This window comes from Gavia stellata, chromosome 13 (assembly GCF_030936135.1).
Source record: "Gavia stellata isolate bGavSte3 chromosome 13, bGavSte3.hap2, whole genome shotgun sequence".
Taxonomy (NCBI): Eukaryota; Metazoa; Chordata; class Aves; order Gaviiformes; family Gaviidae; genus Gavia; species Gavia stellata.
The window spans coordinates 17,156,485-17,179,043 of NC_082606.1; the positions used below are offsets into that span (position 1 = coordinate 17,156,485).

Sequence of the window (22,559 nt, forward strand, 5' to 3'; positions counted from 1 at the left end):
CATAAGAGCAAAAAATGAAGAACACAGGGTTCTGGTGTCTGTCCTTATCCTTGAAGAGATGAGATGCATCAGTATGATAGCACTGCCTCCTCTACACAGTAACGATGCAAAACAATGAGCAGAAGAAAAGGTGGAGATTTCTGAGCTGTAAGTAATTAGCAGACAAGTTAATGTACAGCCTTAGACCTGGCCATCTAATTGGTACCTGTGTCTTTGAACTGGGGTGTGGTTAAAAGGGCGGCAGCAGAACTCTTTGGACTTCTTCTCATTAAACAAGGCACATGGAGACAAAACACTCCTAAACAGAGCTTTACCAAAACATGATTTCATTTCCTACTCCTCTAAAAGTGGAAATCCTGTCCAAACCTCCTATTTTCAGAATTCACATTTGAGCTATCAAACAATGGGCCCCCAGCCTGGGTGGCTATTTAAAGCCCTTGCTGGAAGCACATGTTTGGGTTTGCCTAGTAGGTGACTAAGGACACTGGTGCTAATTGCATCCTCTGAGTTACCATGGCGGAGCTGGGTTGAAAGAGGTCTTACAAAGAGATTTAAGCAGGACAGGAAAGCCAGACAACAAATGTGGTGAATCTGGTGGAGTATCTTGGATCTGCATCCAAGAGATGTTGCCATCTGGTGGCTCATGGACAGGGAAATCAAGGGATCTTCTGTGGCCATCTGAAAAGTGGTTCTTTTCTGCTTCAGAAATCCCGTATTCTGGTTGTGAAAATCAGAGTCCATATTTGAAGCGCGTTTGTGTGACTTCCACAGTTATTGTATTCACTCTTGCAACACAGGAAACCTTATGAAATACATAGGCACAGTACCAGTGACAGACAGAAGCCTTTGTTTTCCTTTTAAACCCTCGACTATTAATATGAAGAGCGTAGAAAGATTTTTTTTTAAGGCCCTTTATGCTGCAGATGCCCTAAAAATCTATAGAAGTGTAAGACCCCACACATTACATCATAAATAATTTCAATACAGATCCAATCACTTTTTCCTGTGACTGATGTCATCTAGAACTGGCATCATTTCCTTTTAATTATACTGCCTAGAGCAATTAAGTACACCAAAGAGGATGGACTGCAAAAAGTCTTCTTGGCTATGCTGTTTTATTCTATTTTAGGGTTTTTTTGTTTCATAATTAGGAGTATTTTCAAATCCACACTGGTATTGCCAAGTGGTCATTTGTTATGCAACTTGTTTACCCTTTTGGTCTACCAGTACAAAGATTGTAATTCATGAAATACAGCTTTTTCTACGAAAAGTTGTTTCCTAGGGGAAAACACAGTCTGTGGTAGAAGAGAATAAAGCATGAACATACGTAAAGGATTTCACAGTAAAATAAAAGCTTGAAATGAAGATATTTCCAAGCTAATTGAAACGAATTTTAGTCTACCCTTTTAACTAGAAGGAAGAAAGTAAGAAAAAGAACAACCCCAAAATCCTGAGAACTATGGAATTAAGAACAAGTTAAAGACTGAACCTGCTTCTCCACCTTAGCTTAAGCACGGACAGAAAGCTCCCAGTGAGTCAAGCCATTTAGAGAAAAGAGGAGTGTATCAGCCCTGTGGAAACTGCTGGCAACCAGGTACCAGCAGGCAGACAGCCTCTCAGGCCCTTTTTCTGCCTCTAATTTTGCTCCTCCTCCCCTCTGTAACCCATACAAGAATCCTGCACCTTTTGAGATCAACCATCGAGAAAATAGCAATGTGGATATTAAGACCGCAAAGGCTCAGAGTGCTATAACACAGCGCAACAGTACACAACAGCAATTATATCTCACAAAATTACCTTACTTATTGTTTCAATAACTCAGCTTACATACAGGGTATTTCCTACCCTCCACTTGCTTGATTAGGAGCTGCTGAAGTACTGGACTGTCCCTCCCTATTTTCCTCCACTGAGCTCCTCTGCGTTTCGCAGACACTACACGCCAGCCTTTAAATGCAAAGCAAAATTTGTGCCCAATAATGCAGCCATTATCGTGATGGCACACAAACTCGCACCAGATACACCGCACAAATATTTGAGCTCCCAGCACAGACAGCTCCCTTTGTGAGCTCAAGAAAGTTCTCCCCAAATCTGCCCGAGAGCTTCCCAATGCCAAGATGCCTCCACTGCCCATGGCAGGCTGCAGTCAGGGTTTTTGACTCATGCAGATAGGGATGAGGTCGTTCCTTCTTTTGTTGGTTTGTTTGCTGGATCGTGAGTTGAGGCTTATTATTATAAGTTTGGGGTTTTTTTTCCAGTGAGGAAAAAGCTGCTTTAGCAGCAGAGACAGGCGATGAGGCCGCCGTCTTGCAATGAAGTTTCACTTCCCTGCTTTAACACAGACTTTCTACGCTACCACGTGCAATCTGCTTGGCCACTCAATGTCTCAGTGACCCTCCCTACTCTGCAGCGATGTTGAGAAGAAAAAAATATATTAAAGATTACGACAGTCACCATTACTACAGTAACAAGGACTTGCTGAAAAGCTCAGTTTATGAACACACAACACACTAAGTAGGAAGAACATCCATGACATACGTGGACACATCCATCCCCACCAGTACCATTTCAGCAGCAACAGCAGTTTAGCCATAGCAGCAGAGCTGACATCTCTCTGCATCCTTCCCTGCTCAGACCTTTGGTATCTTCTTAATACCCAACCTCCAGCAACCAAGCTTTTACAACTAATGATATCCAAACTAGAGCACCATCCAGTGCCACAGCATCTTTGCCTGCCACGCAGATGGACCTTAACGTGGGCAGTGTCTGATGAGACAGTGTTTGAAATTGTTCTGCAGAAGTGCAGAGTGCCTCTGGTGCCGTGGAAAACTTCTTCAATTATGGAGAATTTGAACCAGATCATTTAGAAATGGAAGCGTTTTAACAGTGACAATAAAGCAATAGTTAAGCAAGTTTTAAGTACCTTTTCACCAAGGCAAACAGAAGCTTTATTGGACGATGTTACATGGTTTGTCCTTAGGCTGGCAAAAAGATCTACCAGAAGCACACAAAGCATCATCCGCTGCCTAATTCTTGTAACTTAGTAGCTTATTTTGATACTTCAAGGTATGACAGATCAGATGAGAATTTGTTTCTTACAAGGGGAAATTATTTCTCTTAAATTCGACCACAGTCAATAGCGGGGTGGGATAACCACCCCATCCCATCCTTCAGAGCAAGTACAAAATTACAGGTAAGTGTTTTGTCCTTTGAGTGACTGCTGAATCTACATTTAGCCACATCTTCAGGTAAAAAAAGCTGCTCTCAAATTTACAACCAGAACTCCTTTCTTTTATTATGTACACAGTCAAAAGCTTAGATTTCAGCAGCACTGTTAAGTATATACATTTAATGTTTAAAGCTGATGATAAAGACAGCATAAGAAAGAGGCAGATTGCTCTAGTAATTATATAAAATGTAGCATTCATTTGACTCTGCAATGGTAAGCTTTTATTTAGGTAAAGTCTTTCAGGATGTAGAGAATTTTCACACACAATGAGAATTTAGGAGGTATTCTGACAGTTTATATTTCCATTCCATTTTCTTTAATTTCTCATCTAAAACCACCTTATATTGTTGAGATTAGTTCTTTTAAATGTGATTTCCTTTGAAAGCTTTGCTAAAACATTCTACTTAATTTTGGCAGCAGATGTAATCAAATCATTTCTCTCTAACGCCTCCATACATCACCAAAACTACTGACAAAGTCAAGAAAAAAAAAGTTAAAACTCTGGTTTTGTTTTTACATTAGCCTTAACTGAATTATGGTCACCCCAGCCCCTGATGGACTTCATCTGAAGTCCCCTGGGGACTGTATGAAACTCTGAGGACTTGGGAGGAGGATGAGAGAAGAGCCTCCAAGCCCAGAAGGGAAGCAGAGGAGGTTCAAGGCAGGCTGGTGGAGGGGCTCGGTACGCTCCTGAGTGACTCAGCCCTTCCTTCATCCACCTGAGATGTCCCCGAGGAGCAGCTGTGCTCCCAGGGACCTGCAACATGTCTTGCATTGCACGGACAAACAAAAGATGCTCAAAGCTGGAAGCGAAGGATGAGATTTTGGCTAATAGCTGAGTTTCCTTGCAGAGCACTTGCTAAGTGCCCGGGCTGGGACATTTAACCAAGGGCTGGTCTCCCACACACTGTCTCTCGTTCATAGCTAATCTTGCAGCGAGGTCAAATAACGCCAGCTCTGAGTCACCACAGCCATCTCCAAGGCAACTGGCCGAATATACCGTGTAAACACATGATTACAGATTCACTGTTGAGTTCAGGAAGGAGGAGGAGGAGGAAGAGGAAGAGCTGGGTTGAAATAAGTCATGCTCGTATTGAAATCAGAGTAGTCGGTGCTGAAACAACACTGAACAAACGCATCTGTGTCAGGGGAGGGTATGAATAAAACTGTTTTTTCCCATTTTGCTCCTCTGCAACGCCCCTTTCACCACTGGAGTCTCTTTTTCTCAAGTCGTTTCTCCAAAATGAGGTACAAGTACAGAAGAGGGTGTTATCCAAATGGTTGCTTACATCTGAGATGTCACCCCTTCCCTCATGCGGTGGCCCCAGACAGTGCTATCTGGCAGGAATGAGGCTACCTTTCTGTGAGGCCCGTTAAATCTTCGCATTCTGGGACAGCACCCATCCCTATGTAGCAACCCATGCCATGCAATCACGACTCTACCGGGTTAAAAAAGAAGTCCATTATCACTAAGGGAACAATTGAGAGCAATTCTCTCCTTTCCCTTTGAATCACAAGCAGAGACAGATTCCCCACTACCAGTGACAAAAGAAGCCCCAGGGAGCATCCCCCAGTGATTCAGTTGTATTTGGGGCCGGCAGGCCAGAGCATCGCCCCGGGAACTGCCTGGCAGCCACCACCCCAGCCACATCCACCGCTGCTCCGAGGACGTCAGGGCCAGCGGTGGTAGGAAAGCATCGCTCCCGCCCGGAAATCCCATGAAGTACGCCGGTTCCCGCGCGGGCTGAAGGGGAACACTGAAGCTTTTCAGTTCCTTTCTTGGCGACGCAGCCACGGTCCCAAGGGGAGGTGAGGTCATTGCAAGCGGGGCTGGGCCCCCTGCCCACCACACAAAAGCAGGGAAGGAGTTACCCCCTCTTCTCCCTCCTCTGGGAGAAAATAAGCACTAATCTAATTGATTGCACGGGGCTCCAGTCGTCAGTAACCATAAAAAGACTTCTCTTCCCAAGCCAATTGAACAATCCGAACAGCACAAAAAGTGGAGGAAATGAAAAAATACGGTAGCCAACTTTTAGCCACTCATTCCCAGGAGAAAAAACTCCTGAGCTCAAATTTCATGTGCATCTCTCATAAAACAATACTTACGAGACAGATAAAAAGGCAAACCCAGGAAATATACTTGATCACTCAAGCTATACTGTGGATAGTGAAAACGTCAGGCGTTTTCTCACACTAGTATCAATGTGCTGCATAGCAACAAGTCAGAATGAAAGGTTAATGGTAAGGACTGCAGCCTGGAACATGCTCATTCCCACGGTCCTGAAGTCACCAAAGGAAAATGCTGCGCTGATTTGTTTTGTTTTGTTAACTGTACGAAGGCTTAAAAAGAGCAGTGGGCTTTAATGTGAAAACCCACCCCATCTGAACCAGCTGTGCTGGAAGGATGGCACCAAGCACCATTCGCTTGCCTGCCACTGCAAGAGTTTTTCTGAAACTCTGTGTTGGCTCTGATCTGCACAACCGGATTTAAGGGAAAAGGATTGTATTTCACCAGGACTACAGCAATAAACCTCACTGAGTTAAGCAGATCCTAATTGTAGCTAGGACTTACCAGGCTGTACACCATTTGGACATCTCTAACCTGGCAAATGTGTCTTCCATTACCTTGCTCGCATTTAAAAGTTTTTTACTATGTGTCAGTACAACTACGAATTTTCTACAATAGAATCCCATAGTTACACATTAAATAATTGCAATCTTAGAGACATATAATTCCAGTGAAATCAAGCAAGAGATTTTTAAAAGGCAAAAGCAGTCATCCAAACCACGCATTCTACTCTCCGTGAATGTGTAAATGAGGAAAAAGGCAACCAACAATACAGCATTACATTTAAGTCCACTTGAATTAACCAAACGTCATAGCCTGATACACTGATATGCAAAGAAAGGCAATTGTTTACCAGGAGAAATTGTCTCCAGACTCCCAGGATTAATCTTTCTCGTGCTTGTGCAGTGTTGGACAGTTGACCCAGTGAAGACCAAGTAAAAAACTACATCATCTTCAACTTTATCTTCCTCAGTCAGCTGCACTGTTATAACAGAGTCACCCTAGGAAAAAGGACAAGAAAAAGGGTTAGGTTTACACTTGCAAGAGCTGCATCACATAAAATAAAACTTCTCTACCTACAAGGTGCCTGATTCCCATTCATACACTCCTTTCACATGACTCGGGGCCCGTCCTAATTTTCAGATATGCAAGTCATCCTTAGCATGCCTCTTAGCATCACAGCCAGCCAACCAGCTAGAAAATATGGTGAGCACAGCTCTGGGAAGAGATACGTAGAAATCTCAAGAGCATATTCAAAATAGCAACTTAATATAGTGAAATCATGCCAAGTCTGACAAACATGAGCACACGCCCCACACAGCAGGTTTTTTTATACACACACACGTACATATATACATACACATTCCCCCCACATATGCATAGCTAAAACAGAATTAGAATCGCCTCTGTCTTCATAAATTTGAAAAAACTCCCCAATTCTTGCCTGAGCATCCAAGTTAGCCACTGTGTTGATGGTTCCAGTGTAACTTAATCACTGAACACATCTCATCTGCAATCCATAAACACAGAAAGATACAAAAGGTTCGTATCCACTGAGATTTTTTCTGCCATCCTTACAAAAACACAGTAACTGTGGCTGTACAGACAATGGTAGCTCTTCTCACTCAGCATCTCTAAGCTCATGCCTTGGTGAAAAGCTCTATACGTTATGAAAACCAGCAATTCTTCAAGCCCTGAAAAGAAATCTGTCATGATCTGTTGGCTGAATGTTCCTGTTTAGTTTTAGGGAGGCTTTATTTCAGTATTTCAGTATATTCTGTCATTTTGCTCATCTTTGCTATCAGCAAAAATTCTTTTCATAAAGAGCACACATAATTATCATAGTTAACCCAGCACAGGACACAGTAAATACACCTGAAACTCATACACCTGCATGGACAAGAACAGGAGCAATATTCATCGACTTCAGTTTTCCATGGGGAAGGGAAAGTGAGGGAAGAGGATGGTTTGCAGTTACTACAGCACTAAGTGAAGCATGTTCATTTGATCTCACCATACATCGTTTATCTGCCCAAAGAATTACATAAACTTGAGACACAGAACAACAGACTCAAGTGACCTTCTGCCCCTTTTCTATCAAGATCAAAACCAGTTGGATGCCCCAGTTTTGCACTGCAGCTGCATTAGCCAGCTCTCTGCCACCACCCCAATGAGCATATGGTTAAGGCTGCAAATCTGGAAAAGATTTTTTTATTATTTTTGCAGATTATGTAAATCCAATTTGCATATCCAATAGAATACGCATGTCATTTCATTTAAAACCTTCTCCTTAAGATCACTCAGTTCACCCCTTCTCTGTGTCAGATATAACCACTGCAGAAAAGTCCAAGTCCTCCAAGCCCTCCTGTACATCCGTGCCGCATTAGCATCGCTTCCCATGCTCTGTCTCACGTCTCCCTCCACTCTCCCTCATTTCAGCTCCTTTTAGGCCCCATCAGAGTTTCCTTCTCCCAAGTTCATGTCCAGTTCTCCTCCTCTGATCTGGCCTGTCTGGTACCTCTTGCCAGGGGCAGGGTCGCACCTTGTTTTGACAGAAACAAGGTTTTGCAGTGCAGTACGCCACCAGCCGCTGGTCTTAAATATATGGGTCAGTCTTACAACACAAAGGAAAGAAAACCATGAATTCAGAAAAGATAAATGGAGCAGTGAGTCTACTTTACACTTCCAGGGGTTGCAGAGTTACAAATGTACGTTTTAGGAAGGTCTCATGCGATAATATCAGACCAGAATTCCAGCTGGGGAGAAAGGAGCCATGTAGCAGAAGTATACATTGTATATAGTCAGTGTTAAAATAAAAACAGGTGCAAAAAGAAATAAATCAGGCTTTAAATTCAAGCATGACCAGTTCACATGCTGAGTTGAAAACTAAATATTCCATTTCAAGCAAATGGATCCAGTTTTGAGCGGATGTTCAAAAAAAACCAAAAGCTGAAGTTTTAACCTACAAACCCTTTGTGCTTTGGTTTTTATGTCAGTCGTTGTTCAAACCGTTCCTCCCTTAAGGCATGAACATACAAAGTACTTAAATGGACTTAAAATGCAGGTGACATTTCAGGATGCTCATCAACAGGGCTGATTGTTTAAAGTGGTATCTGTTAAAGAGATTTTTCTTTTATTTAACCCAGAAATCAAGTACAGCTAGACCAATTCCTGTGAAAGAAAAGCAAATCCACAGAGTGCACATGAGAAGACTCCTGTCTATCCATGTGAAACAGTCACTTCCCTATCAAGGAAATGCAATTTATTTTGCAGCATTATTGCAAAAGCTATTTTGTACATTTAGTTATTGACAAAAGACATGTAAATAGATGTAAAAAACCTGAACACCAAAGGTGCCACATAACCTGAAATCTGTCTAAGCTGGGGCTTAAAATAAGATAGCTGACCTTCTCATATAGATACCTGAACTTCAGGTGTGGAGCAGTCTGACCTCATTTTGAAGGTGACCCTGCTTTGGGGGGTGGTTAGACCAGATGAACTGCAGCAGTCCTATCCAACCAAAATTATTATATTTATATTTTAATTCAGTTTACTTTAGTTCACACTGAAGTCTAGAGGAAGCACAAATTATCATCAGCTGATAGCAATTTAAAAAGGCTCTTCAGCTGTGTCTAAGTAGCACTTTACAGGGGGATGGTCCCCATCACCCTGCTCCCACCTCCTCCTCCTCCTCTTCTGGAGGATCCTCCGGCAAAAGACTGAAAGGGAACGCCCAATAGCCTTAATGTGATGACTGAGCATTTTATTTTTTCTCTGATTGAAATTTTAAGTTATCTCCAAATATCTTCAGCAAGATCGATAACATACCACTTAACTGATGTGTGCCTCCGTTTACTTACAGGTGTCTTCTGAGCTACCTCTTGGCTGCACGGTGCAAGGTACAGCTCACCGTGCGCGATGGGATCCGAGATCCCAGAAGGAAAAGAGCAAAGCACTAAGTAAGAAAGACCGTCCTCCTTCAATGTACATCTCTACTTCCCAGTTATTAACAATTTTGTTGTCCACTGCCAATTTTGATTTGATTTTTAAAAGTTATAGTCAAACAACGTATATATTTGAAAAGGAAATAATGCACAGAACAAACCCCTCTCTCTCAAACATTTTTGGAGTTAAAGAAAATCAGTTACAAATGCAGCCAAATTCCTCCAACCCACATAGAAGACTTTCCAGCAGCACTATTGCATTCAGCCTCCAAAAACATTTTAATTGAAGTATGTTTACCTTTATTCATTTAATATTGTCCAAAAAATGTCATCTGTTCAGTATCACTGCCACACAAGGTGGTTATTATAACCCCTCTTTCATCCTGAATGGCTAGAAATGGGAGGCCAGCCTGCCAATATCCCTTTGGTGAAAGTACAGACAGATCAAAGTCATTCTCTGGAATGCTCCAACAAATAAGAATAATTTAATTTCAAAACTAGTTTGGATCAACTAATATTTACTTGGCTTAAAGCCCGTTGGAAATGAAAACATTCCATTTTGGTCCATTCATGAAAGAGGTCGCCCTCTCCCTCATTTGGATCTGAAAATCTCTGGTTTCAGACAGCTGTAACAGGACGTAAAGAACGTGGATACAGCTCTTTCCTCTAAATATATTCCCTACCTCAAATCGAAGGGAGAAAGCGGAAGGTCTGCCTCGCCAAGGGATGGCTTTAAAGCCCTGACCTTGGGCTTTAAACTCCTATAAAACAATTTAGAAAGGGATTTTAGTGTGGCACATCTCTGAACCTTTGGCTTCGGTAAGGCAGCAGAAATGCAATTATCTCTAAAAAAAGCCCAAATGCTGTTATAGGTCTAAATACCAAAGCCAGATAGACAACGCACCTGTTTGTCAGCATATTTTGTTGGCATTGGGACAACTCCACCTTTTCAGGTATTTGCTTTTCCAATGCTGCAGTTAAAAAGGTACAGAGATTGCGTGTAGGCAAAGTACAAGCAACTCTGAGTAATCATTTCTTCTTTCTCGGACTTGGTATCTCTGTAAAGGTGAATTATTTACCTTCAAAGGATTTTTTTTTTTTTTTAAATAGATGACTTCAGCAATATTTGGAAGTGACAATGAAGTGAACAAAATCTTTAAGCCCAAAAGAATTAAGATCACTTATGTTATTAGCTGAAAAACACTATCCGCCTTCCAAAAAGAAATAATTGTTTTAAGCATGTAAAGACATCTTTCTTTTTCACTTCAGGCTCTGGAAATCTGTCTGGTTTTGGGGAACTGGTCATAGATGATCCTTTACAGTGGGACTGCAGCGACAGCCCTGGCAAATGCAGCATTCAAAACCTCCAGATGAAAACCGTGTTAAGCTGGCAAGGGTGAGTTTCCCCCGCGGGATATCAGCTCTACCAGCAACAGGTACATTTCTCTACGAGGGACTAGACTGGCTAACAAATTTTAAAGTTTCTAAAGAAAAAAAAAAAAAGGGCAAGCTGTATTTTTATAGCTGAAGCATGTGATTTCTAAGCTGTTTTTCCCCCCATGGTTCATACTGGGAATTCTGAAGTATGTTATCTAACCCACTAACCACCCACTCTGACCTCCCCGCACACAAGGAGTCTAAAAATACTTATGAAAATGAAGCGTGTGTTAGATAGCAATGCTGAAGCACTCAAGCATTACTTTAGCATTCTGCTTTTAATGAGAAAACACTAACAACTAGTAATCCTGAATTTATTCTATACAGAAAAGCAAAATTGCTGCTGATGACCATCTCCAGCTCTTTTTTAATGCAGGTGAAGCCTAGCCAGTGATAGAAAGTCCATGTGTTAGATGGCTTAGAGATTCACACACAAGGGAAGAAACGTTCCTCCCAATATATCTCTAAAGAGCTTCAGTGGACATTGGTGTGATGATGCTTTATTAAAGAGACTGGAATAGATGAGTAAACGTAACCTGTCACTGTAACAAGTTCTGGGTTGTTTCCACTACTTGTAATATGAATCAGATCCTTGTCGGGTCATTGCTTATTGCATTATGTTGGGACACAAAAGGAGAAATATGCTTTTGAAACAGATTTCCCTCCCCTCTGGGAAGCTCTAAATAGCTCCTAGGAGAGCTGCACTGTACCCATGAGGACAGCAAAAACTCACAGTTGTGGTTTCTTCCTCCTCCTTCAAGGAATTCAGGCTCATTGGTACCTTTATTTATTCATTTTTAGATGGAGCTGGACTTGCTGTTATCCCAGCTACTGCTCAATACAGAGTACACAGGATCAGTCTGTCATTAAAGCAGGAGGCAAATCCTTTCACATCCCTGCGCTTCGAGTTTCCCCATCAATGAAATAGGAATAGCGGTTCAAATGCACCGAGTGTTTTTCATCCAAATGGCTTTCAAAGGGAAAGCTGGCTTTTCAATCATATTACGTTTTCTTTGGAAAGTGCGCAGGACCAGCAATAATTAAGTTAGACAAAATCAAAGGGAAAGTTGAGACAATTCCACCTCAAATTGAGAACTGTAGAATACTCTGAAAGCAGCTGGAGGATGGAAAAGGCAACTACAAGGCAGCTTTAGAAAAATGTAGCAGAAATCATCCTGCAAGAAAACCAGCAAAATATAATCGTTTAGATGCTCAATGATACATTACCATCTACCTCTGCCAGCACACTAGGTCAACAGCTAAACTTTTGCTCCCAGACAGCGTCCCCCTCTCAGCTGAGTATCCTGGAAGATCCCTCTCATCTAAGGTTACTTCAGGTTGGTGCAAACATGTGCACAACCCCCTGGAGAACCACCTCAGGAAAGGACACCCACCGCACATGGACACACGGACACCGCTGGGCAGAACAAAACCAGGCACAGTCGCACGGGCTCCCAGCTGCAAAAGGAGAGGGCGGTTTGGGCAACTATTTTAACAGCAAACACAACAGCGCTCTCGTCTCCTGGAACAACCCTTCTGGTTGAGAAAGGCTCGGATCCCAATTCTCTCAGGCCTGACAAAGCGCTCCGGCCGGTCAGCCACGACACAGGCACCAAGCGCTATCACCGCTGGCTCATAAAACCAAGGGATGCTCTTCTTCCATGGCAAGAAAATAACCTACATCCAGTAAACTCTTCCAGGCTGCTACTCCCAGGTTAACAAAAGCAGATGAGCAGCTCAACTCAGGGGTGGAATCCAGGGATGGGTCCCACCTACAAAACATCCAGCTGAGTCCCCTTCCCTCTCTGCCTTAGCACGAGGTGAGTTTGTGAGTGCGCCTTGCTTAATCTTGAGTACGTTTTCCCCTCTTAGGAACACTATTAGGGCCTGGACATTGCTTCCTGGTACTTCACTCCCAGATGCTGCCACAATGCTGTTTGGAACACCCATCCCCTTTTGCACATGTGGCCATTTAACCCTGCAAGCTCCCAGCCCACGTACATAAAAGGAACGGACCAGGGGGTGAGGTCAGAGATATCTGTTACAGCAAGATAACAGCAGTCATTACAGACATCCTCAATTTCACCGGTACGTACTGACTCAGAGGAGCTTTTATAGGAGAAAAATCATGTCAAAAGCAGTTTTTTCTGCAGAACTCCAGTCCCCAGAAACAAAGGTAGGGTTGGGAAATCTGTCTGAACATGAGCAGCTCTAGAAACCCCTCCTCGCCTGGAGATATCCCCCTTGATAAAGGCAGTGACCTCGGTCAGGAGCGTGGAGAAAGATGGATGTCGTTCGGCTGGAGTGTTGCAGCCTCCTGCAGATAAAACCTCCAGGGAGAGACTCCAGAAATAAATAGAATGGCAAGCTGCCAAGTTTGGGGTAGATTTGGGTCCTTTTTCACAGTCAGTGACTTCAAACTCCTTGACCTCAAAGAAGCATGAAGCAGAGATTTTTTTTTTGTTGTTGTTTTTTTGTTTTCTTAAAATAAAATAAAAAATAATCACAAAGGAAGAATTACTCCAATGGTTAAAAAAATTTCACTCTCCAAACCTAACTTTATTTCCCTTTTAAATTAACAGCAGTGCTATTATTTCTGCCAGCAAAAGGTTTCAGGTTAACAGCACGGATACTGAGCCCCTCAGTGATGAGAAAGGCAGATTTTGCAAAGCAGTCTCTTGCCCTTAGGAAAATACAATTGCAGACCATAACGTCTTGCCACAGGCCACCAAAAGAGCAGAACGATGGCACGTGTTTTTCTGCCAGGCCACATAGCAACTCGAGGTGATGCCTTCCATATTTCATTAACACTGCACTGAGCCAAGCGATCTCCTCTTCCAATGCTAGCCACAAAGCCATGACTGAAACACTGACCTATATGCAAAACAACTTTCTTCACCACTTTCTTCCCCCAAAGGTGGGAAAAAATTTGGTCCAGAAGTAAGTTTAACTTAACACACTGATGGATAAAAGATTGACACAGGGCAAAGCAGGGATACAGAGGCAAGAAACCATTTAGTTAAGACTCTTTGGGTAAAAGGAATATGTGGGAAAACATGGACATCTATGATAAACAGCCCTGAACTGTTGTCTCCAGGCCCAAGCCGGCTCCCACAGATCCATCCTGAGTGCGACCTGTGATGAAAACACAGCATGGAGACCCTTGACTTGCCTGTCTGCAGAGCCAGCATCGTTAGAGCCGATTTATTAACGCAGTCTCACAGCCACACCACATCCCAAGCCAGTCCAGGTGTTTAATCCTGCAGCAGGGTTTATTTGCAAAGAGATAAATGGTTTAAGGAGAGCAAAGAGCAGATTTCCTACTCTGAACCAGTGTCAGCAACACAAACTCCTGCAGAAATGGGTACACTTGAAGAAATCCCTTATTAGTAGCCCACATCCTTTGACTGAGCATGCCTCGGTCGGTCTCCAAATCAGCTCAGAGATGAATCTTTACCAAGTGTCAAGAGACTATTATAGGTATTACATACATATTAATCCAGGGAGCTTGAAGGAGATCTCTACAGACTGCCAACAGAAAATCCATCAAAGTAACCGGATCTCGTTAGTGCTGAAAAAGACACATGATTTATCTTTATGGGTACATCTTCGTGACATACCATTTTGCCGCACTGAGCCAGGCAAGTTATTAGATTGGGCTGTTAATAGCTAATTTAGCTGTATCATTGCCTTAGCACAGGGCTCCACATGCTCTGCAGCACTTACGTTACCAACACTTGTTGAGAGCATGTTTAGTGCATATGCTTGGTGCCGGACTGTGCTGTCCAGACAGACTTCACAAAACTAAATAGCCAAGGTAATTTCTAATAATTTTTAGCACACAGGAAGACGTGATAAAATTAACAATAAAATTAACTGCGAAATGGCAAAAAAAATATCAAAGTTAAGGAGAAAAAAAGAAAGGATGAGAAAAGTGTCATTCAATCATTTGTGTCATATGCAAACATCTACTGAAGAACTGCTACGATAATTCTGTTTGTGTGAAATTGGCAATATAGTGAAGAAAATACTGATTTAATTTTTTGTTTATTTGGGCAGTTTAGTGTTAGCCAGAGCATTCATTTAAAACATTGTCTGCTTGCTGTCCTCAGTCACCATGGCCCGTACTGCTTGAACAAGCAACTATTGACAGTAACCCCAAACCCCTTCCACCGCAAGCCCTGTACAGCTCTCGTACAGAGAAGAAGAAGGTATGGAGGAACACAAGCAGTAACACACTGGGGGTTTGCCCTCTAAACTATGCAAGTCTCCATGTAATGCCACCACATGAACGTGAAGACAAGACGAAAGACAGGGGGAATCTCCCCGTAGCAGAATATCCCCTCCAGTACCCATCCAGTCTCCACAACAAGTACTGACATTACTATCAGAAATTGTGGAAACCACTACAATCAATTCCTATAAAACATACCCACCCAAATTGATAGGACTGTCTTGCTCTGGCCTCTACTGTTCTCCACTAGACTGGTACAGAACTGAACCAGATAATTTTATTACCAGCTGCTTGAATGATTGATAGTATGTCCTGCTAATTACTCACATAGCAATAACAACAAAATTGTAGTGCTTGGGAGAAGTAGCAGGCAGTCTTAATGCATTCAGTGACTAACAGAAATTCAGCTATTCTCTTGGCATCAGAGAGGTACAGAGAGTCACAATTCCTGGAAGATAAAGTACATATGATGACACATCATTTGAAACAATCTCCTATCACTGGATTATTTTCACAAATAGCCTTGATGTGTCTTAAAGGAAAAAAAATAATCAGGTTTGAACACTAACACCCAAAGGCATAAGAGAGCAGAAGGATGGCGTTTTCCTGGTACTTCAGCCTCCTCTACAGTACAGCAAAACCCTCGAAGGGACAGAGCTCAGAGCATGTTTCAGAATGCTCATTTTCCTGCCAGCTGCAAAATATCCTCTCCAGTCTTTAAATATTTCAAAACTGCAGTATTTGAAGCTATTGCAATGATTGAGGCACTTTTCAAAGTGACATTTTTTGCCATTAGAGAATAGAAACCATTATAACCATTATCTTCCTGAAAAAGAACTCCCTGGAACCACAACTACTAGACAGATGAAACTTTTGCAATACTTAGAAGAAACACTTTGAAACAAAGGTAAAAACGCAGGCTGCCCTGCAGAAAGCAGCACTGAAAATGTGTCCTGCAACAGAACTGCCACTTGATGGCAGTGCACAGCATCGATCTTTGCACAGAACAACTGATCACGGTTTATTTTATTTTCCACTTACGCAGAATATGGCATTGCTTTATTCAGCAAGGAGAAGGATAAGCATTTGCAGAGACACCGCATGGAGTGCAACCTTCAGAAGCAGACAGGAGGCACTGCAGGTAGAGCCCAGGAGATTTGAGAGTTTATTTGAAAACATCATGCCTTCATCAAATCAACATCTTCATAACCACTACTCTCACATCAGCTTTGCTGTCAGAACTGCCTCGAGTCTAACAAAATGACTGTCAGCACTTTGTTATAGAAGATAAAGTGGGGACATGTATCTTGATTGATAAGATGGGAAATTTGTTCGGTCATTCTAAAGGTAACGTAAGAATATTTATGAACTCTCTATACAAATACATTCCACAGAAGAGTAGTTGAAGAGTACTTTCATCCTCTTAAACACCAAGTCCCCGATAGTTGCTTATTCCTCACGAGAAGAGGGAAGGCAACAGTGTCAGCCAACACTGGGAATGGGACACAATCTCTTAGCAACTTTCCAGATATTAACCAGCTCATCGGCTGTCACAAGAAATAAAGAACCCTAAATTCAGAGCCTAAGAGGTATTTGTCATTTCACCTAGTTTTAATAAAACTTTCAGTGTGACAATGTAAAGACTCCTTCGGCAGTTTCAGAAGACAGACTGAAACAATCTAATAGCTCCCCAAAAGAGGAGATAGCTATCTCCTCTGCTTTCCCACCCCTACATATCTCCTCTGCTTTCCCACCCCTACCTTATACCAGCTCCGGCATCTTTCTTCTGGAAGTTGTATTATTTAAAGTTCACACATAATGCTGCAAAGCAGTGGTGACTTAAGGGCAGAATTTCAGACAAGTGCTCCAGACTTTAAGCTAGTCCATTTATTGTTTACCAAGCACATTCATACCCACAAAACAGGATCGCAGAAGAAAAGATCAAATAGATAATTATGGGAGGAGGACCTGCAACCCAAATCACCAGCACCTTCAGTTTCAGATAATATGGAAGAAGCCTTGAGATGGGGCCTCCCAGCTGCAATTTAATCAATGGCTCATCCTGGAGGAAGGCGACGCTGATAGTCAGGAGGCCTCTTCTGACTTCTCCAACCAAAGCTGCCTTCCGTAAACGCACAGAAATGACCATTTCACAAGAAGTCCTATACTAACATCATACAGATCTCAGGAAACAGAGAACGCCTCGCTTAAGAGGAGCAAGCCAAGTGAACAGCCTCGTGATAACCAATCTGTGCAACCTAAAGCCTCCATTTAGGTACCTGGGAACTGGGAAGCAGCAGGCAGCTTGCCAGAGCGTGATGCAGAGCTCAGGTGGCAGCTGCCAGGCGCCCATTTCAACATAAGGGATGACTTCTTGCATGACATAGACCAGAATTTGGGAAGTGGAAGATGAAAAGAATCTGGATCAAGGACCTAAGTAACAAAAACTTTAAAAATGAGGTCAAGCACAGTTTAGTGAGGAAACTATTTTGCCTGCAGAATGAAAGCGGAACCAGACAAGTTGCAATGTGCTCCTCTCAAAAAATCAGTTTATTCAGGCGCCCCCACCAACCTTCTTAAAGCCAATCAAGAAGCAGGTTCTTCCACAAGCAACACAAGCAAATATTCTATTTGTAAAAGGTGCTCGGAGGCCTTCCACTGATTCATAATTCAAAGATATTTTGAAGGTGGGGCAGAAAACTACTTTGTCATTAAGAAGAAATCAAGTACCCAACAAATAAAAGACAAGAGGTTTATCAGATCCTCTCACCACAGAGCTGAACTAAACATCAAGGCTGGTTCTCTTCTTGTGTAAGGACCTTGAGAGAAAGTAAGACAGGGCTTCTGTATAGTGATTTTCATGAGAAATCCCCACATCAAAAGCATGCGAGGTATGTTCTACTTTTTCTGCTGGACTGATCTCAGATATTCAGGCATCCCAGTGGCCTTTGTCACCATAGATGCCACTAAGCAAACAAATTCAGCTTTAGTAGAAAAGTAACTAAACCACAGCTGCCAACCTCACGACAACATTTTACTGTAGGATTATAAAGGTATTTCATTTTGTCCTTTTGTCCCTTTGGTAGAGATTTCTGAAGATCATTAATTATCTAGCACACAATAATGCACAAGTCTCACCTGAGATGGTTTCAGCCACGGTAACAGCCCGGCTGCCAGGCAGGCATGCGTGCACAATACCTCGCTGCGCTCACGGACACGGGGAATGCACAGTGCTTGGGACTGGCACTGCTGCCACAAGCCTCAGGCTCTCTGTATTGTGAACTTTTTTCTTTAATCCTTTAATATTTATTCAAAAGAGGGTTTTTTCTTAAAACATTAACATCAGAGGTTATCGCAACTTTTTTTCTCAGGAAAACACAGTGCACTTCAGTAGGGTATCATTCTGTGTGAAATATGTACGTGGGAGAAAAATATTATAAGCATTATCCTTCCTGTTTTAGAGTAAAGCAGGACACACTGGGAAATCTACAGGAGTAGTTCATTCATTAACAGAAGAGAGGCCTACTGTACCCAAAACCCAGGTTATATTGAGAGGGTCAATGCATTCTTTCTGAGGCTTTTGAAGTTCATACTTCATTAAGTTGCATGGCATTTTGGCTTGGAAGTGGGAGCTCTCATCTCTATCAAGACTCTCCTTGAGAAACTCTGCAGGTTACACAGCTCGTAAGTGGCAGTTTATACAAGAGACTCCATCCACAAACCTGATTAAAGACCAAAGTCAATGGGAGCATTTTTATCAATTAAGTGTTTGCCCTCCCATGCAATCACCAGTTATGACACATTTGGGTTTGTCACTCCAAATAACGTGGGCACACCTTAGACAAACCATGCAGAGGAGGAGTGCTGTGATTTAAAACAAGTTTGTTCCTTTTAATCAAAAAGGAAAAAGGAAAAAAGTTTGCAGCGATACATCATCCTTCTCCAGCTGCTAATCTTTTCCATTTCACACCCACTGATCATTATCACCGTGAAAAAAACATTCCTGTCTTAAAGGCAGATCTAAGGTTGTAGCCTCAGTAGTAATCAACAGAAGATGACACTTAATGCTTCCCAACTCGTCGCCTGCATGTCACTCCAGTCCTGTTCCAACACATTCATACCCAACACTGCTCTCAGGTTATTCTTCTAAAAAACCAAATTATTTCAGAGTGGCAGGACATGTGAGTGAGTCAGAAGAACGATCAATAACATTACAGAGATCCTATACCTAGCAGAGACTGAAATAGGAAGCCATGCAGGTCACTTTTGAAATAAGATTTTCAGGACATTGTATGCAGCTGAACACTCAACCTTGACCATTCACTCATGTGCACTCTATATTTATTAAAGTTTGGTTAGAAATAAGGACACAGCTTATGATCCTTGATACTTTTGCAATTAAATCTCCTGCTGAATACTCTGCTGGATTCTCAATTAATGATAACATATTTATAAATAAGATCAACACTTCACCTTTACAAAGCTCTTTCCCATTTTCTTTCTCTTGCCTGGATGTTAGCAGCAGTTGAGTTTAAGTTAAGTGACTAATTTAAATTATTTCATTTATACACAGAGAACTTAATGAATCACAACAATCAAAAGGTCACTTAATAATAAACGTCCATTGTTTAGAGCAACGTTAATCCTTTTTTCCTATCCGCATATTCCTTGATGATCTGGATATTCCAATAGCATATTGACAACAGCTAGGAAGTACCTTACAATACCCAAGTTGAAATTTTGACTTTTGTTAGCAGAGAGATTGCAACTTTTATAAAAGGGTGATGATCAGCAAGGTCATTGCAAGTATTTAACAAAAACAAACAAAATGGAAGCTCCTAACCTCCCACCTACCATCAAGCAAAGACTTCTGCAAACCTCCCATTCCACCCGAGCCCTGCCAGCAAACAGAACGATTCAGTCTTCCAGCTTTTGAGATCCTGGGCTTCCTGAGCAAAGCCCCAGACAGATCAGGAATAAGGTTTGAAACGCTGTCCTTCATGCACTATGCTGTGCATATAGAGTTCCCATATTGACGGGACAGCACTGAAATACAAGAGGGATGTAGGTAAAGCCAGTCTTGGATTTATTCTGGTATCTGTGCATCAACTGTTCCCGACTACAGGCAACCAAAGGACTGTCTAGCCACATGGACTTTTTTTTTTTTCCCCACAAACTGCAGTAAAATGAACCTGAAGAAATCAAGGTATATTAAGGACCTTGTATCACAGAATATCACCTTTTCCACAGAATATCCATAGTTGCACCAAAGACTATGTAAAGCATGATCCATATGATAACACACTGGAAAGATGACAACCCACGAGAGCAGCAGCAACAGAAATCAGATACACTCAATCCAGCCAAATGACAGTTGCTTTTTGTAACCTTAACCCGTGCTAGTGAAAAAGCTGGGAGACAAAGCTCATTCTCTGTTAAAACCCTCCCCATGCTACGGCTCTGGAGACCACCACTGCATTAAAGTCAAACTTGTATCACAAAGTTTAAGATCACTGCTGTAATAGGGAGAACTCGAACCTTCATCATCAGTTATGCAAACCGCACAAGACTTTGTCCATGACTTTTCCACTCTACTACCCCACTGCAGAACATCACTGCTGGCAGCAAGACAGCAGCTTGCCTTAGTACCCCATCTTTATTTCAAATTCACACCACAATATTAAGCCACAGACTCTGCAAAGTAACACTGCCTTTTATAAAGGCAGTTACGCGTTAACAGTGGTACAGATGGGATAGCTCTTGACCTACAGCCTGTTTAAGCACCAGCGTTCATGGTATCACACTGTGGTGAACCCTCCCCATGCTATATTGAGGAACACTTCGCTGCTCTATCTCTCCTGGCACGAGCTCCTCTGCCCCATGACCATGCTGCTGTGAGCAGCACCAAGCTCCGGGGCCAGGAAAACCCGTTAAGCAGCATTAACGGCAAGTAACGAACAGCTCTAGGCAAGAGATACAACACTCCTGGGAGGACCAACTTGAACAAGCTAGAAGCCATCTGTTTGCAGAGGAAAGGCTGAGCTCATGTCCCAGCCCAAACCTGTAGCAATATAATGCTTAGCTCCGGTTCCTGGCAACCTCATTGACCAGCGAACGATCAGACAACGCTTAAATGGGACAGACATACTTAATCACAAAAACACAAACCCTCATTATTACTACAGGATGTCTTTTCCACCTTATCTTTTAATCTTTACACTTACAAAGGCCAGTAGTCTCATCATTACAGGCTGTGAACTCCCAGTGGTCACAAGCTCTGCAGAGGCAGGCCAGCTGATTTTTACAGAAGAGGTAAATGAAAGTCCAAGCAGCCAAAAGAAGGTACCAAGAAGCATACAGCAGGTGGTCTTCTCTCTATTTATGAACACTGACTTGAATAATACAGGAATTTCTGTCCCTCTATTAGTGCGTATGTGGAAGTACCATCTTTTCCATCACCACAAAAAAGTTTGGTTCCAAGTACACCAGGCATCTCAGGTTCCCAAAACACTTTTCATAATTGTAATGTATTAATCTGGGCAACCTGGTAATTATCAGATGGGATAAAACATGCTCTAGCTCTCTAACTGGCTTCCAGAAACTGAACTGGAGGCATTTTTTACTTTCTCCCCCTAAAAGGAGCTTAGTAATGCTGCTGATGATAAAAACAACTACCAAGTGGAGCTTTCAGGATGAAAGTCATGCAAGATTTAAAAAAATTAATAAACAAAATTAAGTAATCGTAAATCTAAGCTATTGGCTTAAAAGAGAGAGAGTGTAAAGGATGCAAGGCAAAGATGTCAAGAACAAAAGGGTGAAATCTGGGGGAAGCAATTTTTCCTGAGAGTAGACAAATGTGGGGAGATCCCCTGCCATGTCTGTATTGCTTGTTATTTCCAGTCATTTACTTCACAGAGATGAAAATTTCTTACAGAGAAATTCACAGGATACTGTTCTCAGCCATTTGAAAACAAGCTCAAGGAGCCTATTTGCAGAAAACAGAGTTGAAATCACTTTGAAGAAGGAACCTGGTGAGGTTTGGTATTCATCTACCAATGGCCAGGCTACAAGACTGTTGTGCCTGCCTTTTGAAAAATAAAAATACCAGGAAGATACATTTATCTTTACATTCTGCTCACACCTAACAACTCTCAGATGAGCCGAGACGTCAATTAACAACATGTGGAAAACAAAACTGATCTTAAAATGTACAAAGCTTTTATACTGGGAGCAAAAAGGAAGACTAAATATTGAATTTTCAAGGTCCTTGAGTTTCTCTTTTTGGCCCCCGACGCCTCCTCCTTAAGCTACCAAAATTTGTTTATTTTGAATTTGATTTGTGTATACACCTGGCCAGGGGAGAAGGAGAAAGAGAGAAAAGGAAGTCACTGATGTATGAATAATGTTGTCAATTACTTGCATTGCAAAGAAACACTATACTGAGTGCCATATAAACATTATTTTACACCCGGCTACATTTGACCTCAGCCCAGTCCTCCTCACTATCACATGGGAACGAGGACTTTTAAGTACGCCACTCCAGTATTACATATTAAATACAAACCCACACAAAACGGTGGGAAAATAAACTAAGTCAGAAGATAAGAATGGGAAAACAAAGCCTCCAGATTAGTTAAGTCATACAGTGTT

The 22,559-nt window shown here is 42.1% G+C and overlaps 1 protein-coding gene across 1 annotated transcript in view; it reads right to left on the bottom strand.

Annotated features, from left to right (window-relative positions):
* Nucleotides 1-22,559, bottom strand: part of LOC104263819 (A-kinase anchor protein 13) — a 38,619-nt gene that overhangs the window by 14,768 nt on the left and 1,292 nt on the right. The window contains exon 2 of the mRNA XM_059824131.1: nucleotides 6,148-6,295. Coding sequence (XP_059680114.1) covers nucleotides 6,148-6,295 — 148 coding nt within the window. The remainder of the gene's footprint in view (nucleotides 1-6,147; nucleotides 6,296-22,559) is intronic.